We start from the raw sequence: 23,093 nt of genomic DNA, 5'->3' as shown, positions 1-23,093 counted from the left end.
GACCAAGGCAGTGGGAGGAGCTGACAGGGCCTTGCCAAAGAGGATGCTCCTGGTGGCCCTTCCAGGTTCCTTCCCTCTGATGCTTTGATATACCTCTCTTCTTCAACAGTTACATGAATAAGCGTCATCTGTTAATACCAGCTATGACCTCTCTACTTCAGTAACCATACTCTGGTATTCAGTGACAGACTGACAAGAATTCCCTTGCTCAGCGGTGAGGCTGAACCTGTGGAGTGAGGTTCTCCACATCTCCTGTGGGACCAGCCTGCAAGTAATCTTTAGTTGTGAAAAGCTTCTCACATAGTTAACATTTGACTCCTATCAGCCTCTACCTCTCTCTCTACCTCTGTGCCTCTCTGCCTCGCTGCCTCTCTCTCTCTCTATCAATTCCGAGAACAGGCATCTTTATCTCAGGCTTTTCTTTGAGGGAATATGACCTAAGACACAGTTTTGAAGAGACTAAAGCAGATCAAGAGACTGGATTAAAAATGCTCTGGGCAATAGAAATGGATCAGGTATGTAAAGAAAACACAGGAATTTGAGGCAGGGAGACAGGAATTTCTAATAGAAGGTAACTGAAAGAAACAATGCTTGCAAAATACAGAAGGAAAAGGCATTATCCTGATGTGCTTTCTTAGAAGTCTACATATGCATACATTAGGTAGGCAGATGAGTATCTAGACTTTTACTCCAAAGGACTTTTCAGCCTGGAGTTACAGATATAGGACTGAATAGTCACATTCAAATAGTACTTGAGGGCACATGGCTGAAAGGAATACCTGGGATGGGAATGTGAATGACCAGAGTTCCCCATGATGGACTCTGAGCATAGCAACATTTAGAGGAGGAGATGTAAAATAAAGCAAATGAACCAAGGAGTGGACTTTTTTTTTTTTGTTGAAGAATTTGAATATTTATTTAAAAGAAACACTCAGCAATTTCCATACTTCCCTGTCATGGAGATCAGATTGTCATGTGCACTGCAGTAGAAGGATGGGTGTTTACTAGTTCATTACTCAAAACAAGTCATCGGAGTCCAGAGTTCATGCTTTGAACTGCCACAAGCTAAGACATGGCCTTCCTAATGAGTTAAATGTCTTGAATTGTTACTTGTCAAAGATTACTTAAAAGAGCTAGGGAGGTTCCCATTATAATGGAGACCCTTTTCTTAGCTAAACTATGAAGGTAGGAAAAATCCTATAAGTGTGACTCCTAAAAAAAATGGCTCGCTGGTATTTCTCTTCCATGATTAGTCATGGCTGAGGTAGACGACAAGGGGTGGCAGGTTCTCAAGGACAGACTTGACCTTCCTCATCTCCGGAGAACTAGACATTTCAAGAGTTCTTCAGAAAAGCTGTAAAATCCCCACTGAGCATGACTAACGGCTCTCTTCTATGTGTCTGGATTTTCCCGGTCTTTGTTGCTTGGGGGGAAATGGCCTCTGGCGTCACACAGGCTCTTCTCTTCCTCAGAATGAACAGTCCAGTCCAGATACCTGCATCTACTAAAACACTGTGTGTCTTCATCATGGTCTGGAGCAATGTGAGCATCCAGCTGTCATTCTTTTTTTTTAATTAACTTGAGTATTTCTTATATACATTTCGAGTGTTATTCCCTTTCCCGGTTTCCGGGCACACATCCCCCTCCCCCCTCCCCTTCCTTATGGGTGTTCCCCTCCCAACCCTCCCCCCATTGCTGCCCTCCCCCCATAGACTAGTTCACTGGGGGTTCAGTCTTAGCAGGACCCAGGGCTTCCCCTTCCACTGGTGCTCTTACTAGGATATTCATTGCTACCTATGGGGTCAGAGTCCAGGGTCAGTCCATGTATAGTCTTTAGGTAGTGGCTTAGTCCCTGGAAGCTCTGGTTGCTTGGCATTGTTGTACTTTTGGGGTCTCGAGCCCCTTCAAGCTCTTCCAGTTCTTTCTCTGATTCCTTCAATAGGGGACCTATTCTCAGTTCAGTGGTTTGCTGCTGGCATTCGCCTCTGTATTTGCTGTATTCTGGCTGTGTCTCTCAGGAGCGATCTACATCCGGCTCCTGTTGGTCTGCACTTCTTTGCTTCATCCATCTTGTCTAATTGGGTGGCTGTATATGTATGGGCCACATGTGGGGCAGGCTCTGAATGGGTGTTCCTTCAGTCTCTGTTTTAATCTTTGCCTCTCCCTTCCCTGCCAAGGGTATTCTTTTTCCTCATTTAAAGAAGGAGTGAAGCATTCACATTTTGATCATCCATCTTGAGTTTCGTTTGTTCTAGGGATCTAGGGTAATTCAAGCATTTGGGCTAATAGCCACTTATCAATGAGTGCATACCATGTATGTCTTTCTGTGATTGGGTTAGCTCACTCAGGATGATATTTTCCAGTTCCAACCATTTGCCTACGAATTTCATAAACTCGTTGTTTTTGAGAGCTGAGTAATATTCCATTGTGTAGATGTACCACATTTTCTGTATCCATTCCTCTGTTGAAGGGCATCTGGGTTCTTTCCATTTTCTGGCTATTATAAATAAGGCTGCGATGAACATAGTGGAGCACGTGTCTCTTTTATATGTTGAGGCATCTTTTGGGTATATGCCCAAGAGAGGTATAGCTGGATCCTCAGGCAGTTCAATGTCCAATTTTCTGAGGAACCTCCAGACTGATTTCCAGAATGGTTTTACCAGTCTGCAACCCCACCAACAATGGAGGAGTGTTCCTCTTTCTCCACATCCTCGCCAGCATCTGCTGTCACCTGAGTTTTTGATCTTAGCCAATCGCACTGGTGTGAGGTGAAATCTCAGGGTTGTTTTGATTTGCATTTCCCTTATGACTAAAGATGTTGAACATTTCTTTAGGTGTTTCTCAGCAATTCGGCATTCCTCAGCTGTGAATTCTTTGTTTAGCTCTGAACCCCATTTTTTAATAGGGTTATTTGTTTCCCTGCGGTCTAACTTCTTGAGTTCTTTGTATATTTTGGATATAAGGCCTCTATCTGTTGTAGGATTGGTGAAGATCTTTTCCCAATCTGTTGGTTGCCGTTTTGTCCTAACCACAGTGTCCTTTGCCTTACAGAAGCTTTGCAGTTTTATGAGATCCCATTTGTCGATTCTTGATCTTAGAGCATAAGCCATTGGTGTTTTGTTCAGGAAATTTTTTCCAGTGCCCATGTGTTCCAGATGCTTCCCTAGTTTTTCTTCTATTAGTTTGAGTGTGTCTGGTTTGATGTGGAGGTCCTTGATCCACTTGGACTTAAGCTTTGTACAGGGTGATAAGCATGGATCGATCTGCATTCTTCTACATGTTGCCCTCCAGTTGAACCAGCACCATTTGCTGAAAATGCTATCTTTTTTCCATTGGATGGTTTTGGCTCCTTTGTCAAAAATCAAGTGACCATAGGTGTGTGGGTTCATTTCTGGGTCTTCAATTCTATTCCATTGGTCTATCTGTCTGTCTCTGTACCAATACCATGCAGTTTTTATCACTATTGCTCTGTAATACTGCTTGAGTTCAGGGATAGTGATTCCCCCTGAAGTCCTTTTATTGTTGAGGATAGCTTTAGCTATCCTGGGTTTTTTGTTATTCCAGATGAATTTGCAAATTGTTCTGTCTAACTCTTTGAAGAATTGGATTGGTATTTTGATGGGGATTGCATTGAATCTGTAGATTGCTTTTGGTAAAATGGCCACTTTTACTATATTAATCCTGCCAATCCATGAGCATGGGAGATCTTTCCATCTTCTGAGGTCTTCTTCAATTTCTTTCCTCAGTGTCTTGAAGTTCTTATTGTACAGATCTTTTACTTGCTTGGTTAAAGTCACACCGAGGTACTTTATATTATTTGGGTCTATTATGAAGGGTGTCGTTTCCCTATTTTCTTTCTCGGCTTGTTTCTCTTTTGTATAGAGGAAGGCAACTGATTTATTTGAGTTAATTTTATACCCAGCCACTTTGCTGAAGTTGTTTATCAGCTTTAGTAGTTCTCTGGTGGAACTTTTGGGATCACTTAAATATACTATCATGTCATCTGCAAATAGTGATATTTTGACCTCTTCTTTTCCGATCTGTATCCCTTTGATCTCCTTTTGTTGTCTGATTGCTCTGGCTAGAACTTCAAGAACTATATTGAATAAGTAGGGAGAGAGTGGGCAGCCTTGTCTAGTCCCTGATTTTAGTGGGATTGCTTCAAGTTTCTCTCCATTTAGTTTAATGTTAGCAACTGGTTTGCTGTATATGGCTTTTACTATGTTTAGGTATGGGCCTTGAATTCCTATTCTTTCCAGGACTTTTATCATGAAGGGGTGTTGAATTTTGTCAAATGCTTTCTCAGCATCTAATGAAATGATCATGTGGTTCTGTTCTTTCAGTTTGTTTATATAATGGATCACGTTGATGGTTTTCCGTATATTAAACCATCCCTGCATGCCTGGGATGAAGCCTACTTGATCATGGTGGATGATTGTTTTGATGTGCTCTTGAATTCGGTTTGCCAGAATTTTATTGAGTATTTTTGCATCGATATTCATAAGGGAAATTGGTCTGAAGTTCTCTTTCTTTGTTGTGTCTTTGTGTGGTTTAGGTATAAGAGTAATTGTGGCTTCGTAGAAGGATTTCGGTAGGGCTCCATCTGTTTCAATTTTGTGGAATAGTTTGGATAATATTGGTATGAGGTCTTCTATGAAGGTTTGATAGAATTCTGCACTAAACCCGTCTGGACCTGGGCTCTTTTTGGTTGGGAGACCTTTAATGACTGCTTCTATTTCCTTAGGAGTTATGGGGTTGTTTAACTGGTTTATCTGTTCCTGATTTAACTTCGATACCTGGTATCTGTCTAGGAAATTGTCCATTTCCTGAAGATTTTCAAATTTTGTTGAATATAGGTTTTTATAGTAAGATCTGATGATTTTTTGAATTTCCTCCGAATCTGTAGTTATGTCTCCCTTTTCATTTCTGATTTTGTTAATTTGGACGCACTCTCTGTGTCCTCTCGTTAGTCTGGCTAAGGGTTTATCTATCTTGTTGATTTTCTCAAAGAACCAACTTTTGGTTCTGTTGATTCTTTCTATGGTCCTTTTTGTTTCTACTTGGTTGATTTCAGCTCTGAGTTTGATTATTTCCTGCCTTCTACTCCTCCTGGGTGTATTTGCTTCTTTTTGTTCTAGAGCTTTTAGGTGTGCTGTCAAGCTGCTGACATATGCTCTTTCCTGTTTCTTTCTGCAGGCACTCAGCGCTATGAGTTTTCCTCTTAGCACAGCTTTCATTGTGTCCCATAAGTTTGGGTATGTTGTACCTTCATTTTCATTAAATTCTAAAAAGTTTTTAATTTCTTTTTTTATTTCTTCCTTGACCAGGTTATCATTGAGTAGAGCATTGTTCAATTTCCACGTATATGTGGGCATTCTTCCCTTATTGTTATTGAAGACCAGTTTTAGGCTGTGGTGGTCCGATAGCACGCATGGGATTATTTCTATCTTTCTGTACCTGTTGAGGCCCGTTTTTTGACCAATTATATGGTCAATTTTGGAGAAAGTACCATGAGGAGCTGAGAAGAAGGTATATCCTTTTGCTTTAGGATAGAATGTTCTATAAATATCCGTTAAGTCCATTTGGCTCATGACTTCTCTTAGTCTGTCGACATCACTGTTTAATTTCTGTTTCCATGATCTGTCCATTGATGAGAGTGGGGTGTTGAAATCTCCCACTATTATTGTGTGAGGTGCAATGTGTGTTTTGAGCTTTAGTAAGGTTTCTTTTACGTATGTAGGTGCCCTTGTATTTGGGGCATAGATATTTAGGATTGAGAGTTCATCTTGGTTGATTTTTCCTTTGATGAATATGAAGTGTCCTTCCTTATCTTTTTTGATGACTTTTAATTGAAAATTGATTTTATTTGATATTAGAATGGCTACTCCAGCTTGCTTCTTCTGACCATTTGCTTGGAGAATTGTTTTCCAGCCTTTCACTCTGAGGTAGTGTCTGTCTTTGTCTCTGAGGTGTGTTTCCTGTAGTCAGCAGAATGCAGGGTCCTCGTTGCGTATCCAGTTTGTTAATCTATGTCTTTTTATTGGGGAGTTGAGGCCATTGATATTGAGAGATATTAAGGAATAGTGATTATTGTTTCCCTTTATATTCATATTTGGATGTGAGGTTATGTTTGTGTGCTTTCATTCTCTTTGTTTTGTTGCCAAGACGATTAGTTTCTTGCTTCTTCTAGGGTATAGCTTGCCTCCTTATGTTGGGCTTTACCATTTATTATCCTTTGTAGTGCTGGATTTGTAGAAAGATATTGTGTAAATTTGGTTTTGTCATGGAATATCTTGGTTTCTCCATCAATGTTAATTGAGAGTTTTGCTGGATACAGTAACCTGGGCTGGCATTTGTGTTCTCTTAGGGTCTGTATAACATCAGTCCAGGATCTTCTGGCCTTCATAGTTTCTGCCGAGAAGTCTGGTGTGATTCTGATAGGTCTCCCTTTATATGTTACTTGACCTTTTTCCCTTACTGCTTTTAATATTCTTTCTTTATTTTGTGCGTTTGGTGTTTTGACAATTATGTGACGGGAGGTGTTTCTTTTCTGGTCCAATCTATTTGGAGTTCTGTAGGCTTCTTGTATGTCTATGGGTATCTCTTTTTTTAGGTTAGGGAAGTTTTCTTCTATGATTTTGTTGAAGATATTTACTGGTCCTTTGAGCTGGGAGTCTTCACTCTCTTCTATACCTATTATCCTTAGGTTTGATCTTCTCATTGAGTCCTGGATTTCCTGTATGTTTTGGACCAGTAGCTTTTTCCGCTTTACATTATCTTTGACAGTTGAGTCAATGATTTCTATGGAATCTTCTGCTCCTGAGATTCTCTCTTCCATCTCTTGTATTCTGTTGGTGAAGCTTGTATCTACAGCTCCTTGTCTCTTCTTTTGGTTTTCTATATCCAGGGTTGTTTCCATGTGTTCTTTCTTGATTGCTTCTATTTCCATTTTTAATTCCTTCAACTGTTTGATTGTGTTTTCCTGGAATTCTTTCAGGGATTTTTGCGATTCCTCTCTGTAGGCTTCTACTTGTTTATTAATGTTTTCCTGTGTTTCCCTAAGTGTGTTCATGTCTTTCTTGAAGTCCTCCAGCATCATGATCAAATATGATTTTGAAACTAGATCTTGCTTTTCTGGTGTGTTTGGATATTCCATGTTTGTTTTGGTGGGAGAATTGGGCTCCGATGATGGCATGTAGTCTTGGTTTCTGTTGCTTGGGTTCCTGCGCTTGCCTCTCGCCATCAGATTATCTCTAGTGTTACTTTGTTCTGCTCTTTCTGACAGTGGCTAGACTGTCCTATAAGCCTGTGTGTCAGGAGTGCTGTAGACCTGTTTTCCTCTCTTTCAGTCAGTTATGGGGACAGAGTGTTCTGCTTTCCGGCGTGTAGTTTTTCCTCTCTACAGGTCTTCAGCTGTTCCTGTGGGCCTGTGTCTTGAGTTCACCAGGCAGCTTTCTTGCAGCAGAAAATTTGGTCTTACCTGTGGTCCTGAGGCTCAAGTTTGCTCGTGGGGTGCTGCCCAGGGGCTCTCTGCAGCGGCAGCAACCAGGAAGACCTGTGCCGCCCCTTCCGGGAGCTTCAGTGCACCAGGGTTCCAGATGGTCTTTGGCTTTTTCCTCTGGCGTCTGAGATGTGTGTGCAGGGAGCAGTCTCTTCTGGTTTCCCAGGCTTGTCTGCCTCTCTGAAGGTTTAGTTAGCTCTCCCTCCCACGGGATTTGGGTGCAGAGAACTGTTTATCCGGTCTGTTTCTTTCAGGTTCCGGAGGTGTCTCAGGCAGGTGTCCTGCCGCTCCTGGGCCCTCCCCCACGGGAGCCCAGAGGCCTTATACAGTTTCCTCTTGGGCCAGGGATGTGGGCAGGGGTGAGCAGAGTTGGTGGTCTCTTCCGCTCTGCAGCCTCAGGAGTGCCCACCTGACCAGGCGGTTGGGTCTCTCTCTCACCGGGTCTGGGAGCAGAGAGCTGCTGCGGGCCGGGATCCGCGGGTGTGGGACTTCCTGGAGTGGACTTTTAATAGAGTGCTGGAGAGTTCTGTGTTTCAAGAGCCAGGAATATAAAGGGCTTTAGTCTGGAAGGTGACCCTGAATGTGGCAAGTTGCTGATTAAAGACCGTGGGTTATGACAACGGTATGTGATTGGTCACTCTAAGAACAAAGGGCGAGAGATAATTTTGAGATGGTGGGTCTATGTATGTTCAAATTCATGAAGCTTAAACATTAAATGTATGCACACTTTTAACATTCCAATAAAACTAAAAAATGCTTTATTTAAAACATACAGAAATAAAGGAGGGGATAGAAGATTAGGAAGCAAACCTGTTGGCCCAGTGGATGAATTAGTAACTTAGGTGGGTCATAGTCTGAAAACTTTTTTTTTAATTGACACATTAGAGTAAATGAGGAGTGATTTGAACTGTTGACCTTAAACAGGGGTTGGCTTTGTTTTTAATACTTAAGACTTGCATCAGGAAGACTGACAGAAGATATGAGTGTCAATGAAGAAAGATAGAGGTCACAGTCAGCAGTTGGATTAATTATTAACGCTCCTTCTGTGTTCTTGTTGAAATCTGAAAGGAGAAACTTCAGCTGATAAGGTGGCGGTAGAACGCCCGGTTTGGAAACTTTGCAGGGCTTCTTATCTGAGTGTCTGTGTTTTGACTTGGAATCCAGATGAAGCCAACTGACCTCCATATTCTAACGGAGCTCAGCTCTCCCACATGGTTAAAATATGGGGCGGACATTATTAATCATGGCTACAACATAGTGAAACAACCCTTTATTTCACAAAAGGCCTTCAGTTGTGGAGGCCTAGCTCGTGTAACTTCAGTTGGCTTTCATAGAGCTGGATGTTGTCGTCTGAATACTCTCTACTCCACCCGGGGCCCCTCTCAGCTCCAGTTATACATTGTTTGGCAATGCCACCCTCCTCTGATTCCCCAGACCAACAAATCCTCATTCCAGTCGGTAGGTCTGTGGCTAACACTGTGGTCTTGAACATCTGTCGATTGTTTCTGGACAGGGAATTACGGCGAGAGTGGAATGGATGCTTTCAAAGAACTGGCTGCCCAGGAAGGCCTCTGCATCGCACACTCGGACAAAATCTACAGCAATGCTGGCGAGAAGAGCTTTGACCGGCTCCTGCGTAAACTCCGGGAGCGGCTTCCCAAGGCCAGGGTTGTGGTCTGCTTCTGCGAGGGCATGACAGTGCGGGGCTTACTGAGTGCCATGCGCCGCCTGGGCGTCGTGGGCGAGTTCTCACTCATTGGAAGGTAAATTCTCTCTCTCTCTCTCTCTCTCTCTCTCTCTCTCTCTCTCTCTCTCTCTCTCTCTTCTTCCCTCCCTCCCTCCCTCCTTCCCTTCCTCCCTCCATCTCCTCCTACCCACAAGTAGTTGGCAAGTATGGTTTCTTTATACTAAGCTTCTTAACTCAAGGTGAGAGGCACATGAAGCCCAGAGCTGAACTCTAGTGTCTCTTCACCCATTCAGAGCTGCCGTCCTGAACTGAATAGAAAGTCACTCGAAGCAGCAGAGCTGATAACAAGCTGATTAGACTATTTTAGAAAGTGACACGAAGTTGTTTGCCAGGATGTCTCCTCATCTTGGCAAATTGTCCTTTGTTTTGACTTTCTCCGACTCCTGAATAAATGATACTCAGCACAGAGCCCTGGTATTGGTGAGTGGAGGGCAGCCACAGGAACAGATCATCTGTTAAGATCTGATTTTAAAGAGCTGTCTAAATGGACACGAAGTCCCACAGACTTTATGGTGATACAATCTCTTGTCATACCGTGTATTTGCTCACGTGTGTGTGTGTGTGTGTGTGTGTGTGTGTGTGTGTGTGTGTGTATGTGTGTGTGTGTGTGCATGTGCGAGCAAGCTCATGCATATGTGTGTGGAGGCAGAGAGGTATTTTATGGTGTTCCAGTGTGATTCCTACAGATGTCTTGTGATAGGTTCAACCCCTCTTTTCTCTTCCTGGAGGATATGGACTTCTATGGGTAAATGTTCCCAAGATCCTTTATTATTTTTTTCCACAGAGTTTTTGACCTAACAGATTCCATGCTTACTTAGTTATCTTCTTAATATTGCACCAAGGATGTGCTATTTTCCCTATTGATTCTACCTGAGGAAGCTGTACCTGTCCTCAGCACTCCACCACTGGTTCAGATATTGGTGCCCCCTCTTTCTCCCATACTTGATGGAATATAATCATGTGGCTCCTCCTATACAATGACCTCAACTGCTGACCCCTTCTCTTGGGGCCTGGGGAACAGCAGCAGCAGCAGCAGCAGCAGCAGCAGCAGCAGCAGCAGCAGCAGCAGCAGCAGCAGCAGCAGCAGCATTGTCATGGCCCCAGGAGACTGTCTTTTGCTGTCCCATGACTGTGGTAATCATTATAAAGATCACCCTCACCACCAAATGAATTCAGTAGCCTGGGACACTAGAGTGGGTTTTAAGAAGCAGGTAAGATAGAAATACAAACCAACAAATGAAGAGACAGTGAGACATTCTCTAGGAATGTGAGGCATGGTGGCCAGGTCACACTGTGATTTAGGATCTGGGAATTGCTGTGTTTGGGTAAAATTAACACACATGCATTCAGGGTCACCTTGGCTTCTTCTGTGTGATGCAGGTATAGGAAACCATTGAAAACAGGACAATCAGGTCCTTAAAGGAGATGCATTTGAAGAAGATTACTGTTTCTTTTAGGAGGGAAACGGTGTAAACATCATTGTTGAAGTGTTACTCAAAATGGTGTTCTTAATATACGTACCAGGGCAGACGGTGCTCAGATAGCCACTCTATTCTTCTATGAAATGTCTGCTGTTTTTAAAAATACAGAGCATTTACTTTTAAAAGTCTGTTGTCTATCATTTTAAAAGCAAGGGCACTCTTTAATATTTTTTCAGGTGATCTGTTCTAGTTTAAGAGATCTTGAATAAGAATGGCAGGCGTGAGCCTTGGGGTATGTAAACTATCTGGTTATGAAGCATGATGGTCTGAAATAGTACCATAACGGCAGTGTAAATCCATCCTGTCACCATTAGTTAAAAGCTCAGAAAGCCGATGTAATGACACCTTAAACCTTCCTGGCTTGGCTTGTCTGCTAATAAGGGAGCTGAGCTTATATAAGCATTTCTGAGAGTCTCATATGCACTTATGAAGAGGCCAGCACTTGTCCTTGTACCTTTTTCATTTCTCTTCTTATCTGTATACCCACACCCCACTGGGTTCTCCTGATACTAAGGAGTTAGGAACCATGTGTGTGTGTGAGCACCCACATTCCTGAGAACACTGTTCTGTGTACGGGCGACTACTGCTACTGAGACATTCATTCCTTGACATGCCAAAACTGTACCACACTCCGCCAAAGTGAAAGACAGTATCTCTTCCTTTCTGGGCTGCCTTCCACGAGGGTCTATCAAGCTGGTGTTGGCTTTTATTTCTGTCTCTTAGAAGGTTTTGAAGACAATAATGCTCCTATAAGATCCAGCCATGAGTCTATAGGGGTCACTCATTGGATAAGTTCTTCCCTGGGTGTTGCCTATAGACCCCGAGTGAATGGGCTCAGCTCCATACTCCAGCAGATGTGTCCAAATGGTATCAGTGACTTCTAGTCACCATAACAATGCTGAAAGGCACACCCTCTTCTCAGGAGCCATTCTTTATAGGGTTCACTTACCTCCCTCTGTCATGGAATAATTCTGGCTACTGCCAGGTTTGCATTGTATCGTTCCAATTTTAGTATATGTGCTGCCGAAGCGAGCACCAGGTTTGCATTGTATATAGGTGTCAACAAGCCTCTTTTCATATAGGGAAAGACAAATAAGTCTGAGTGTAGATCGTAGCAGGAGATATTTCATTTTATATATATGTAGAATTTCATGAATGAAGATCTATATGCTTCCTGTTCATGGTCCTTGTTTCCCTTCACACTTTACATTGTATCAGGAGTATTTGCATCATACCATCAGTCATTTTCAGGATTTTATGACTTCTGCTGTCACCTGTCCCTTGGCTTAGCATAAAGCTTACCTAATTGACTCCCAACTCTTAGCCAGATGTTCTTAATGTAGAGGGAAGGACAATCTGAAGATTTTATGTCAGGTGATGCCAGTCTTTACATCCCATGAGCAACCCTGTAAAAATTCACCCTACTTTCTTTCATAGCAACGCCCATGTAAAATTCTTCAGTTATCATTGTGATCAAGTCTTTAAGCACATGTCTGTACTAAGACTCAAGTCTTGGTAAGCTAATGATGAACTGAAAAAAATCTCTAAATTAAATACATTGTTTTAAGTACTGTTCTATGTCTCTAAAGAGACACCATCACCGAGGCAGCTTATAAAAGAAAGCACTTAACTGAGGGTGTCAGTTCTAGAGAGTGGAGTAGGGGTCACGATCGTCATGCTAGGGAGCATGGCAATAGACAGGTAGACATGGTGTTGGAACACAAGCTGAGAGCTTACACCTGATATACAAGCACTAGAAAGAGAGATGGGGAGAGGGCGGGAGAGGGAGAGGAAGAGGGAGGATGGTTTAGATTTTCAAAACCTCAAAGTCCACCCCCACTGACCTGTCTCCTTCAAAAGTCCATACCTCTTTCAAAAGACCTCACCTCCTTCAAAAGGCCACATCTTCTAATCATTTTCCAAACAGTGCTACTACCTGGGAATCAAGCATTCATATATATTAACCTATGGGAGCCATTCACATTCATACCATCATATACACCCAGGTCCATAGCTTAATGGCCATGCCCTGTGGAATGTTGGTTTCAATGGGGCTGACTGAGAGCTATGTCTATGATATCATAAGAAGTTTATTATACATATGTAGTTATCTTGGGGAAAAATCAAAATTCTAAATTCAGATTATAGTTCCTTTATTTCTCCTTCCATTAAAAATAAAAATTTCACGTAATGTTTCCCGATTATGTTTTTCCTTGCTCTGCTCCTCCAAATTCAACCCTCCCAAATTGATTGACTTTTCTTTTGTTTCTCAAACAAGCTTCTAAGGGATAATAATACAATAAAATATAATGAGATAAAACAAAAAGTAACATGTCAGAATAGGACAAAACAAGGAAAAGAGCTAAGAGAAGGCATAAGAAACAGAGATTCACTCATTGACACACTCAGGAATCCCATGAAAACACTAAACTAAAAGCCATAATATATAGGCAAAGGACCTGATGCAGACCCATGCAGGCCCTGTGCGTGCTGCCTCTGTCTCTGTGAGTTCGCATGAGTTTTGATCATGTTGATTTAGAGAGCCTTGTTTTCTTGGTGTCCTTCATTCTTTCTGGTTCTTAGACTATTTCTACCTCCTCTTCCCCAGGGTTCCCTGAGTCCTGAGAGGAGGGATTTGATGGAGACCTCCCATTTAGGGTTGAGTGTTTCAAGGTCTCTCATTCTCTGCATATTACTGTAGCTCTCTGTGTTTGTTCTCATCTGCTGCTGCAGGAGGAACATTACTAGAAATCATCTCTAAAGATGGCTGAACGCTAATCTGTGAATATATCAGGATGTCATTAGGAGTCATTATTTCTACTTTTTTTCTCCTTTTCAGACCAGTAGTGCTTGACTTTTACCCTAGGTCCCCAAGCTATTTAGTCTCAAGTTCTTGGTCACCCAAGCAGTGTTGGGTATGGGTTCCTTCTCATGGAGTGGGCCTTAAGTTGAATCAGAGATTAGTTAGTTATTCCCACAAGCTTTGTGCTACGATCGCCCTATCTTGAAGGCAGGACACCATTGTAGATCAGAGGGTTTCTGAGTTCTCCTTTGGTAGCATGCAGAGCACTTTCTACCAAAGACCCTGAACATAGGGATAATAGCTCTATGTAGGAACCAGCTGACTTCTCCATTCAATAGTAGTGTAGGTGTTGTCCTCAGCAATGGGACTTGGCTGTCAGTTTATGCAGAGAAACCTATATGCTTGGCAACAGCCTGGATTGTTTGGGGATTCCCATGATACCCCATCGACTAACAACTCAATTAGATGTAAACCAATCCTAGGACTTGAAGCCTCATTTGGGATACGACAGTTTTTATTGGATATAGCACCTTTTCAGCTTTGAAAGTTAAAAAAAGGAAAACTCAAGCTATCATACATTTGGGAACTCTCCATGATGGAATAATAAACTAATGCCCCAAAAATAAAATTTTAAAAGGGATTTTTTTAAGTTAACAAAATATTCTATAACCAAAGAATGTCAGATAATGGAAAAACTTGACAAAAGGCTTTAACAAAAACAACCACTGTCTCGGAGTACTGTCTGTGCCATAAAATGCTCGTGTGACCTTGGCTACTCAGTGGTTTTCTTTTTCCTGCAAAAATGGAAAGTTTGGCTCTAGATCCTCTTTAGGACTTTTACAGTCTTACAATTTATAATGTATTAAGATAGTATGATGCAGCTATGATCAATAGCAATGTATTTATGGATTCATTTTTATCTACTCTTAGTCATGCATTGGGGTTGTTCAATCTACATTGTCTCACCGGTCACCTTGCTGAACCCAGAACTTACTGAATGAGCTCAGTGCTTTTGTCTGTGGTCCTGGATCCAGGCTACAGGCTCACAGGAGTCTATAACTTTAGATCATTAGACATGACATCCTCTCCAAGTAAGGTAAGTTTGGCGATGGTCATCCTCAAGCAAAAGAGTAATGTCTTCTTGGCTGTACTAGAATATTATTTTAGGATGATTCTTAGAATTATGCTTACCATGTCTGCAGTGATTATATTTTAGTGATGCTGCTGATGATAATGTAGATGTATTTAGGGCAAACAGCCTTCCAGGCCTCCTGCATGTATTTTGTGTATCAGGTCACTTAACTATCACAATCATGTGATGAAGGATATGAGTCCAGGTTGCTGCGTGGAGAATTAAAGTAATTTCTCGATGATACAGAGAGAAAGAGTCTATATTTGAAGATTAACATCAAGACACCAGGTCTGTGGTTGTTTATTCTGTGTGTCAAATTGTTTGCTTTATTTAAGTGGCATTGGAATCATCCCTTCATTTTTCTCCATTTTCTCCCTCTTCCTGACAACTACTTTATTGTTTGATTCACTTTCTTTGGAAAAGAATAAGCTGAAGTAGCCACAGCACATGAGAAAAATCATTTTATGTTCCTGACTATCCTTTTTCTCTGAATTGATTATATTTCCTTTCTAGTATTAAATATTTAAATGATGATTCAACAGAGGGGCTTGTGGATTCTTTCAAAACTCATTTTCTTTTTCTGTACTTTCACTCTTGTTATCCCCTTTTCTTCATTCATGTCTTTTGTTCCGTTTTGTGACCCACTGAATTTCACTAGGCCTGTCTGTGTGGCCAAAGGCTTTGAGCTACACACTGGAGTTTTGTGAGGTCATTATTTTGATACACGACTGAAGACAGTGGCTGTCCCTCCCCCAGAAACTGTCAGTAGCAATAACTCAACCAGAGAAGGTTGAGACTCATTAACACTTCCCTGATCCATTGGGTTTTGACAGGCCCAGTTTTGTGAGGTCCAACTACAGACAAACACAGCTCCTGTAAGATCGTGGTTACCACAGCTGCAGCATGTTCTAACGGTGGCCTTTTCTATGTCTTCTCACTGTCCTCTGACTCTTTCCATGTCCTTTCTCTTCTTCCCTTTCTATAATGGTCACCAAACATTAGTGGGGGTGACAGCAATATCATATGTAGAGACGATTGCTTCAGTTGTCATGTATTCTAAGCATCCCAAGCTGCCATGAATCTCTGTATTCACCACAGACTCTTACCTATTCATCAAAACACTTTTTTAGATAAAATTGCACTGCTGGTTTCCTCTTTGTTTCTAAGTAAGAGATTAGGGGAATGGATGTGCTAATTTGCATACGAATGCCAATGCACAGGTATTTATATTGCTTCAATATAAACGTTAGCTGTTTAACAGTACTGTTATAAACGTTCATGGGTCTTGTAGCTTTAATTATATTTTAAGACGTATCTAGAGGAAAGCTTACCTGTCATAAATGTGAGGTACTTTTAGTTTCAGAAGTTACGTCATAACAAACTACCTAACTGGTTTCCAGAGTGGCTGGAAGAGATCTTGCAATTCTAACAGCAATGTAAGAGAGCTCTAAATCCTTCACAGTTTCACCAAAATAGGATTGTCAGTCTTTTCAGTTTTAGCTGTTCCAGTGGGTGTGCAGCAGCATTGCTTTGTGGTTTTAATTTGCATTTCCCTAATGACTAATAGTATGAGCCCTCTTATGGGCTTATTCGCCTTTTTAACACATTTGCGGGCAAAAGCTCTTGTTTACAGCTGTGTCCGTGTCATTGTCAATTCCTTTGCCATGTAGCCTTGCAGGGCTTCTTGATCCCTTCAGAGCAGAAATTATGTTCATAAGATGCTTAGCAGATTTTTCTGTTTTCTTGTGTCTGAAGCTTTGATTCTATGAGTAGCGTTTTAGAAGACAGTGTTTAGCGTTGACAAAGCAGAGCCACCAACTTTGTTTGTGCTTCATGCTCTCTCTGCTCCAAGGTCATATGCATTTTTTAAAGAGTTTATGTGATTTTTTATTTCATATTAGCTGTGATCCATTGGAAGTTAATTTTTTTATGTTGTGAGATTAGAGTGAGATTTTCTTTTAAATGATTAGTTGGTGCAGAACATTTCATTGGAAGGGCTATTTTTTCCTATCAAACAGCTCTTTATTAAAACAATTATCCTATCACCAACCTTTCTACAACCTACCTGTAATGTCATCTATTTGCCTACCTAGTGTCCTATCACTAGCTATATTCCTTAATCCACTGTGTAGCCTGGAGACCATCACTAGATAATCACATGGACTCTGTGGCTTCTCTATGCACATAAACTTATATTTATAATTGTTTGACGATGTAGACAACACAGAACTTAATATTAAGCTTTGGTATCAGAATTCTGATGTAGATCACTGGCTTACACTTAAGGGGCTAGTATGTCTTTTGACATTTCTAGTCTGCCCCCATCCCTCTACTTATTATAGTCTCCCTCTGTCTTTCAAGGCCAAGGGAATTAAAAGGATTTTTTTCTCACATCCTCCCCTCCTCGGTACTTCCTGCTGATATTTCTACTATTGTCAATGACATCTGTGTTTACATTGGACCCAACTAGATAATACGGGACCATCTCCTTAAGTTAAGGCTAGCTTATTAGAAGCATTGATTTCTATCTGCTATATTAGTTCCCTTCTGTTATGTAAATTAGTGTGTTTACTGGTTTCAGTGAGGAGTGTGTGGATTGCTTTGGCTGGCTATAGTTTTGAATAACAATCTCAAAAGAGTGTGTATGTTTCCTACGTGAAAAGCAATGCTAAGGAAACATCTAATGGGAAAACGAGAGAGACTAGAGAGATGAAAGGTTGAAGAGAGGATAAATAAGAGGGGAGAAATTTGGAATGTCAGATGTGATAGTTAAGGTCATTCTTAGAGCAGTGATACCTGGTGTGGACAGGGTCAGGGTGTGGCATTTCCACATGGGTGACATGTGAGTCAAGGTTAGTAGTTTGTTAACAGGTGTTCACTGTATTTCTAGGATTAATTTTCAGCATTGTACTTGCCCTATTCTTATTTGAGCTTAATTTTTTAGTGTATACAACCTTGTATTTTTCATATTTTTGGACAAACACTGTCTAATGAATCAATAGAGAACACTAGGTCATTAATGGAAAAGTGAGGAGCAGATTTTAGAAAGAGAAACAGCTGTGCTTCCTCTTATTGAAAAGAGTGAGGAGATTGTGGAGTTTACACGGGTTTCAGTGGTAAGCTTGCTCAAAGAGGAATGTTCTTGTAGGAGTGTTCTTCCTGATGGAAACCCCTGGCCTTGACAACTCCAAGGCTTAACTCTTATATTTAAGGATAAACTATTTTGATAAACAGTTAAGCATCATTGCTTTGGCCATTCTAGAGAGAAGGGACACGTAAGCTTTTCCTTCTGGTAGATTACTTCAGGGTTTTATGAAAAGTCTCTGGGAAGGGCTGACGATTACACAAACAAAGTCTACACTTCTGGATATATATAACTAGAGTTTTACTTGGAATTATAACATCTGCCATATTCTATGTGTATAAAGATGTAGAGCCATCCTTCCTTTCTGCATTTATGCCCACATTCTACCTTTTCCCTGTTGCTCTCCAATCTTTTCTCCCTTGCTTTAGGGTTTTCATTTAGTCAAGAGTTGCCTCAACTTCACTGTTTATCTGAGAAGGATCTTGGACTTCTGATCTTCCCAATCATAGCCCTATGCCTTGTGCAGCTTGTGCAGAGCTCAACATTAATCCAGAGCCCTGAGCACACTAGGAAAGAATTCCGACTGATTGTCTTTCTAACCCAGCATCTTCTATCTTTATCTGGGATCTCTTAGCAATAAATTGAGATTTTTTTTACAATGTTGTAACCAATGAACAAAAGCACGTCTTATAGAGTACAGTTTAATCATTCAAAATTTATCATAAAGTTTTATACAATATATTTTAATTGTATTCTTTTCTCCTTTCTCCAATTCCCCCAAGATCCTGCTGACCTTCCTACCCACTCGACTTAATGTTCTCTCTCAGTAAATCCCCCCAAACCAAAAAATGATATCCCAAAAAACCCTAACAAAAACCCAAAGATAAAAAATCAATAAGATGACAAACCAAATCAAACCAAAATTTTCACATAAAAAATTCACCAATGATTCAATAGTAATAAAAACCACTAATGACATGTTCCTGAACCCATAGAACAGAGCATCATTCAGCCCTCATCAGCGAAGCTTTTTGCTATGATTGCTAATTAACAAAGAGAACCACAACCAGACAATGTACAGAGAGTGTTCTACTCTACAGGGAACATCTTTATCAAACTCCTCCTTTCAAAGTTCAATAATCTATGCTGAAGAAGAGGAGGAAAGACTTTAAGAGCCAGACGTGGTGGGTGACCTTAAGAAAACAGCATCTTCTAGACACTTGATGATTGATACACATCTGATCTCACAAGGATTGTGACGGCCTGCACAGGGCCTTCTTAGGGTCAAAACAGACAAGATCATAACACTCTAAAGGGGAAGGAGACACAAAATCCCACCCCTAACCAAGAAGCTGTTAGCAGGTGAGACCTGCGGGGAGAGGAGAAATTGGTTTTCTCCAGTGGAATGACTTTGGGTATATCAATTACACTCCAGAGAATGGCCTATGTCTAGGAGTAGTTGGTCAACAGAAAGTAGACTATGCTTATTGGCCAGATTAGTCATTCTGTGCGTTATACTCCCTAGTAGTCGTTTTCTCTTTGCAAGAGAATAGTCTCCAGCAATTACCTAGGCAATTCACCCTCTCCCCAAATATAGGTTCAGCTTGAAGAATTTGTGGTAACACTAATAATAAGTAGGGAGCATGATCTAAAAGGTTTCTGGGTTTGATTCTTTTTTCTAATAAGGAAACATATTTTTCCTTGCATGCTCACCAAATATAGCAGGTTGAATAGCTATTAAAATTCACTCGTCATTGTCTACTTGGATTGCAAACCAAGCTTGAAAAGTGCAAGGAAGCTGGGATTGTAGAGCTGAATTTCAGGAAAGAAGTGCAGAAGAGTTCCCGGCTGGCATGCTTTCTAACGAATATTGAAAATTATCAAGTCAATGAACTGATTTTGGTCACTAGATCCATTTGGGAAAAAAATGATGTTGATTTCTGTAAAGCCATCTAATGAAGCTTGCAACGTCTGACAGATAACTGGGAGTTCATTAGCTCTGCTCCTCCTCATCAAGTCGGGATTGTTTGCATTTCCATGTGTAAGCTTTTCTACAGAGAGAGGAAGGTGTTTGCTGAGCCTGACATTTTGTAAAGGAGGACTTATGAAATGCAAATAGTTTTCATCCTTCCAAGGTCTTGTCCTGTAAGGCTTGGCTTGGGGACAGTCTGCTTTGAAGCCACTCACTGTGGTATGGCAACATCTCAGGTTCTTGTTACTCTTTGAATGATTCCTTCTGTGGAGTCATTCACATCGCATCTGACCAAGGGAGAAGGGGAAGGCACTCTCCTTTTCTAACTTACTTCCACAGGTGATAGTTGGTTTCTTTCCAATGTTTTGCTCTTCACAATAAGTCTTAACAGACAGAAATTCAAGGTGAGGAGATTGCTCAAGGAAGGGAGACCTTGACAAATTTATTTATGATGTCATGGTTTTCACTGTAGTAGCATTTGTGCTTAAAATTGTAGTCAACATTTTCATGATAACTGAATTTACCTTTTAATATTTTTAGTATTTAAAGCTGTTATGCTAATGAGCTTAAAGCCAGCATCATAAGAGAACTTTTGCAATGACACTGTTATAGGCCATCAGTACCAATGGCTAGGGTTATCATGTGAGTTTAATAGATGCTTATTACACTTTCTACCTTCTCTAATGTCATTTAGTCTGAATTTACCAATATGGATGTTTCTTTTGCTGCATTTATTATATTACCATAGAGCTTCAAGAAAATGTGTTTAAGCAGGAGCATTTTACTGACATAGCTTGATGTAAGTTTTCCTTCAAAATGATAAATTTTAAGAATGAAGAATATAGGGGTTGGGGGTTTAGCTCAGCGGTAGAGCGCTTGCCTAGGAAGCGCAGGGCCCTGGGTTCGATCCCCAGCTCTGAAAAAAAAGAAAAGAAAAAAAAAAGAATGAAGAATATAATACACATACTTACCATTTCAGAATAGACTCTCAAATTCAAACGGTCTTCTTCTGATCTTTTATACAATTTCTGTTTTGAAAGAAACATCACATAGAGATATTTTTATTTCTTTATGTACAGATGAAATAGTCCCTTAAGTGGACTGAGAAAGTCCCAGTGCCTTGCCTGTGAAAGAAGAGTATTGATTACTTCAGGGATTGAAAATGCAATGGTCACATTTCCCAGTGTCACTTAACCATAGGTTTATTTAGACATTTTAGGTTGTAAAATTATCACAGCTTTTAATCCCACTTCTTTACTTGTAAATGAAGCTTAAAATGTATTAAATATTGCTCATATCTTGAAAGTTATTTTTGAGAGTTAAAGAACTAGATAAAATCGTGATAAGGATATTCTCTGTGTATGTTTATTTACCAAGATGCACATAGACCCCATGATCCCACGCGGAACACTGAGATTGTGCTGTGGTGTGCCTCAGCCCGTAGTACACATCTTTCAACCCTCTTGCTGGAATACAGACAGGCCCTCAGCCTAAACCTTTAATCCCAAAAAACGAAGGAAAAGTTAATTTGTAGAAGGAAATAGCCTTAATTTTAATTGAGTGGTAAACAAAGTGATGAATCAGAGAGAGCTGCGTAAAGAGAGAGAGAGAAAAAGAAAGAAGTTTTATGGGTGAGTTTTACAGAGGCAGGTTAAAGAGAGAACAAGCTAGACACAGGATAGGCAGAACAAGCCAGAGAATGAGAAGGAGCCAGAAGATTAGAACAGATTGCTAAAGTTAGTCTGAGGTCAAGCAGAGCAAAAAGGAGGGGCTAAGAGAGAGAAGCCAGGTTTAGTCAGTCAGCTTGGAGAGGAATTTGAGTCAGAACAGCTGAGTTGAACCAGCTAACCAGAGCTCAGAATCATCAAGAATGGGTGAGCTTATCCAGCAGTCAGTCTTAGAGCCTGAAAACATTCTAGGCCTAGATTAGATTGTATGGAGGCTAGAAGCTTCTAGCACTAGGCCTATGTTAGCAGACAGAGGCAGTACGCCTCAGAGATGACAATTACATCAGGTGAGTAAAAGTTACCTTTACGCACTGACCATTGCACACACTGAGTCAGATAGGACACTGAAGCATTTGTTGGATTTATTCTGAGTGATACTTAAAAAAACTGGCTTCCATTATTATTATTATTGTTGTTGTTGTTTTTATAATTATATTTATATGACGTCTCTACAAGTACTTAACTATTTTATGACTTTTCTCATTAAATATACTTTTTGCCTCTTATCCTTTATTGAAAAAAATGTATTTGAAACAGAATTGTAGACACAAGAAATTCACATGGTTCCTAATGGAACAAGGAATTGCAATGTTCCTTGTAAGACCATGGAGTCTGTATCTGTAATCGGCCCACAGAGCTCTCCCTTCTGTGTGTTACTCTCACGCAGTTTACTGCTTGGAACAGATTTAATGGGGAAAAGGCTACAAGAGTGCAATGCAGATGCTCCAACTCTACTCACCACCAGTGTTCCTTGTTGCTAATACTTCATCTCAGTAGGGTATATTTGTCACAGTTATCAAGCAAGTTCTGGGGGCTGGGGATTTAGCTCAGTGGTAGAGCACTTGCCTAGCAAGCGCAAGGCCCTGGGTTCGGTCCCCAGCTCCAAAAAAAAAAAAAAAAAAAAAAAAAAAAAAAAAAAGAACAAACAAATTCTGATACCAAGTGTTAATATGTCTACTTTACTAAGGTTTTCTTAGGTATTTTCTCACCTTAAATGAGGCTATTAGCTAGCCCAGGCTGGTCCTCATTTTTACATATTAAAAATGCTTTCTTTTCTTATCTAAGGTCTCATTTAGCTATCAGATGTCTGTGCAGGCAAACTCATGATTAGGACTGCTTACTCTAAACTAACTTGCCGCTCTTCCATCGTCTGTACTATCTTCCAGCATTGCTGGGGGAAATGTCAGTTAGGGTAAACCTGGAATTCAGTTCAAAGCCATTGGCCCACCCATCAAATGAAATGTTGATTGGTGATACAGGAGTGAAAGTATGTATTGAAGAAGGTCTGGTGAACAGTAATAGTTTTGGACTTATGTTGGAAGTAAATCTTTCATATATGAAATGAACTACAGACTGTACACCCCTGGAGAATTACAAATGTACAGACTGAAGCAATAAAGTATACCAAAGAAAGGAAAACCAACTCTCATAGGCGTGTAACTAATACATGACGGTATGTTCCAGAACTACGATAGAAGGACTGAGTCAGTCCCCCATGCCTGAGGGCTTTGGCTGTGCTGGATGGCACAAGGCATGATGTTCTTACAGAGGTGCGGCCGTATGTATAATCCCAGCTGAGTCTCTGGGGGAAGGAGTTGGCTCACTCAGTTGCCCATAGAGAGCATGATAATGCACACCGAGGAAA

The 23,093-nt window shown here is 40.8% G+C and overlaps 1 protein-coding gene across 4 annotated transcripts in view; it reads left to right on the top strand.

Moving 5' to 3' along the window:
• The window catches only part of Grm1 (glutamate metabotropic receptor 1), a 394,906-nt gene that overhangs the window by 122,131 nt on the left and 249,682 nt on the right, over positions 1-23,093 (top strand). For all 4 annotated transcript variants that reach the window (XM_017588777.3, NM_017011.2, NM_001114330.2 and 1 more), the window contains exon 3: positions 9,015-9,264. In XM_017588777.3, coding sequence (XP_017444266.1) covers positions 9,015-9,264 — 250 coding nt within the window. The remainder of the gene's footprint in view (positions 1-9,014; positions 9,265-23,093) is intronic.

This window comes from Rattus norvegicus, chromosome 1 (genome assembly GCF_036323735.1).
Source record: "Rattus norvegicus strain BN/NHsdMcwi chromosome 1, GRCr8, whole genome shotgun sequence".
NCBI lineage: Eukaryota > Metazoa > Chordata > Mammalia > Rodentia > Muridae > Rattus > Rattus norvegicus.
The sequence above is the reverse complement of the archived record's forward strand: the minus strand, read 5'-3'. Positions and strand labels throughout refer to the sequence as shown.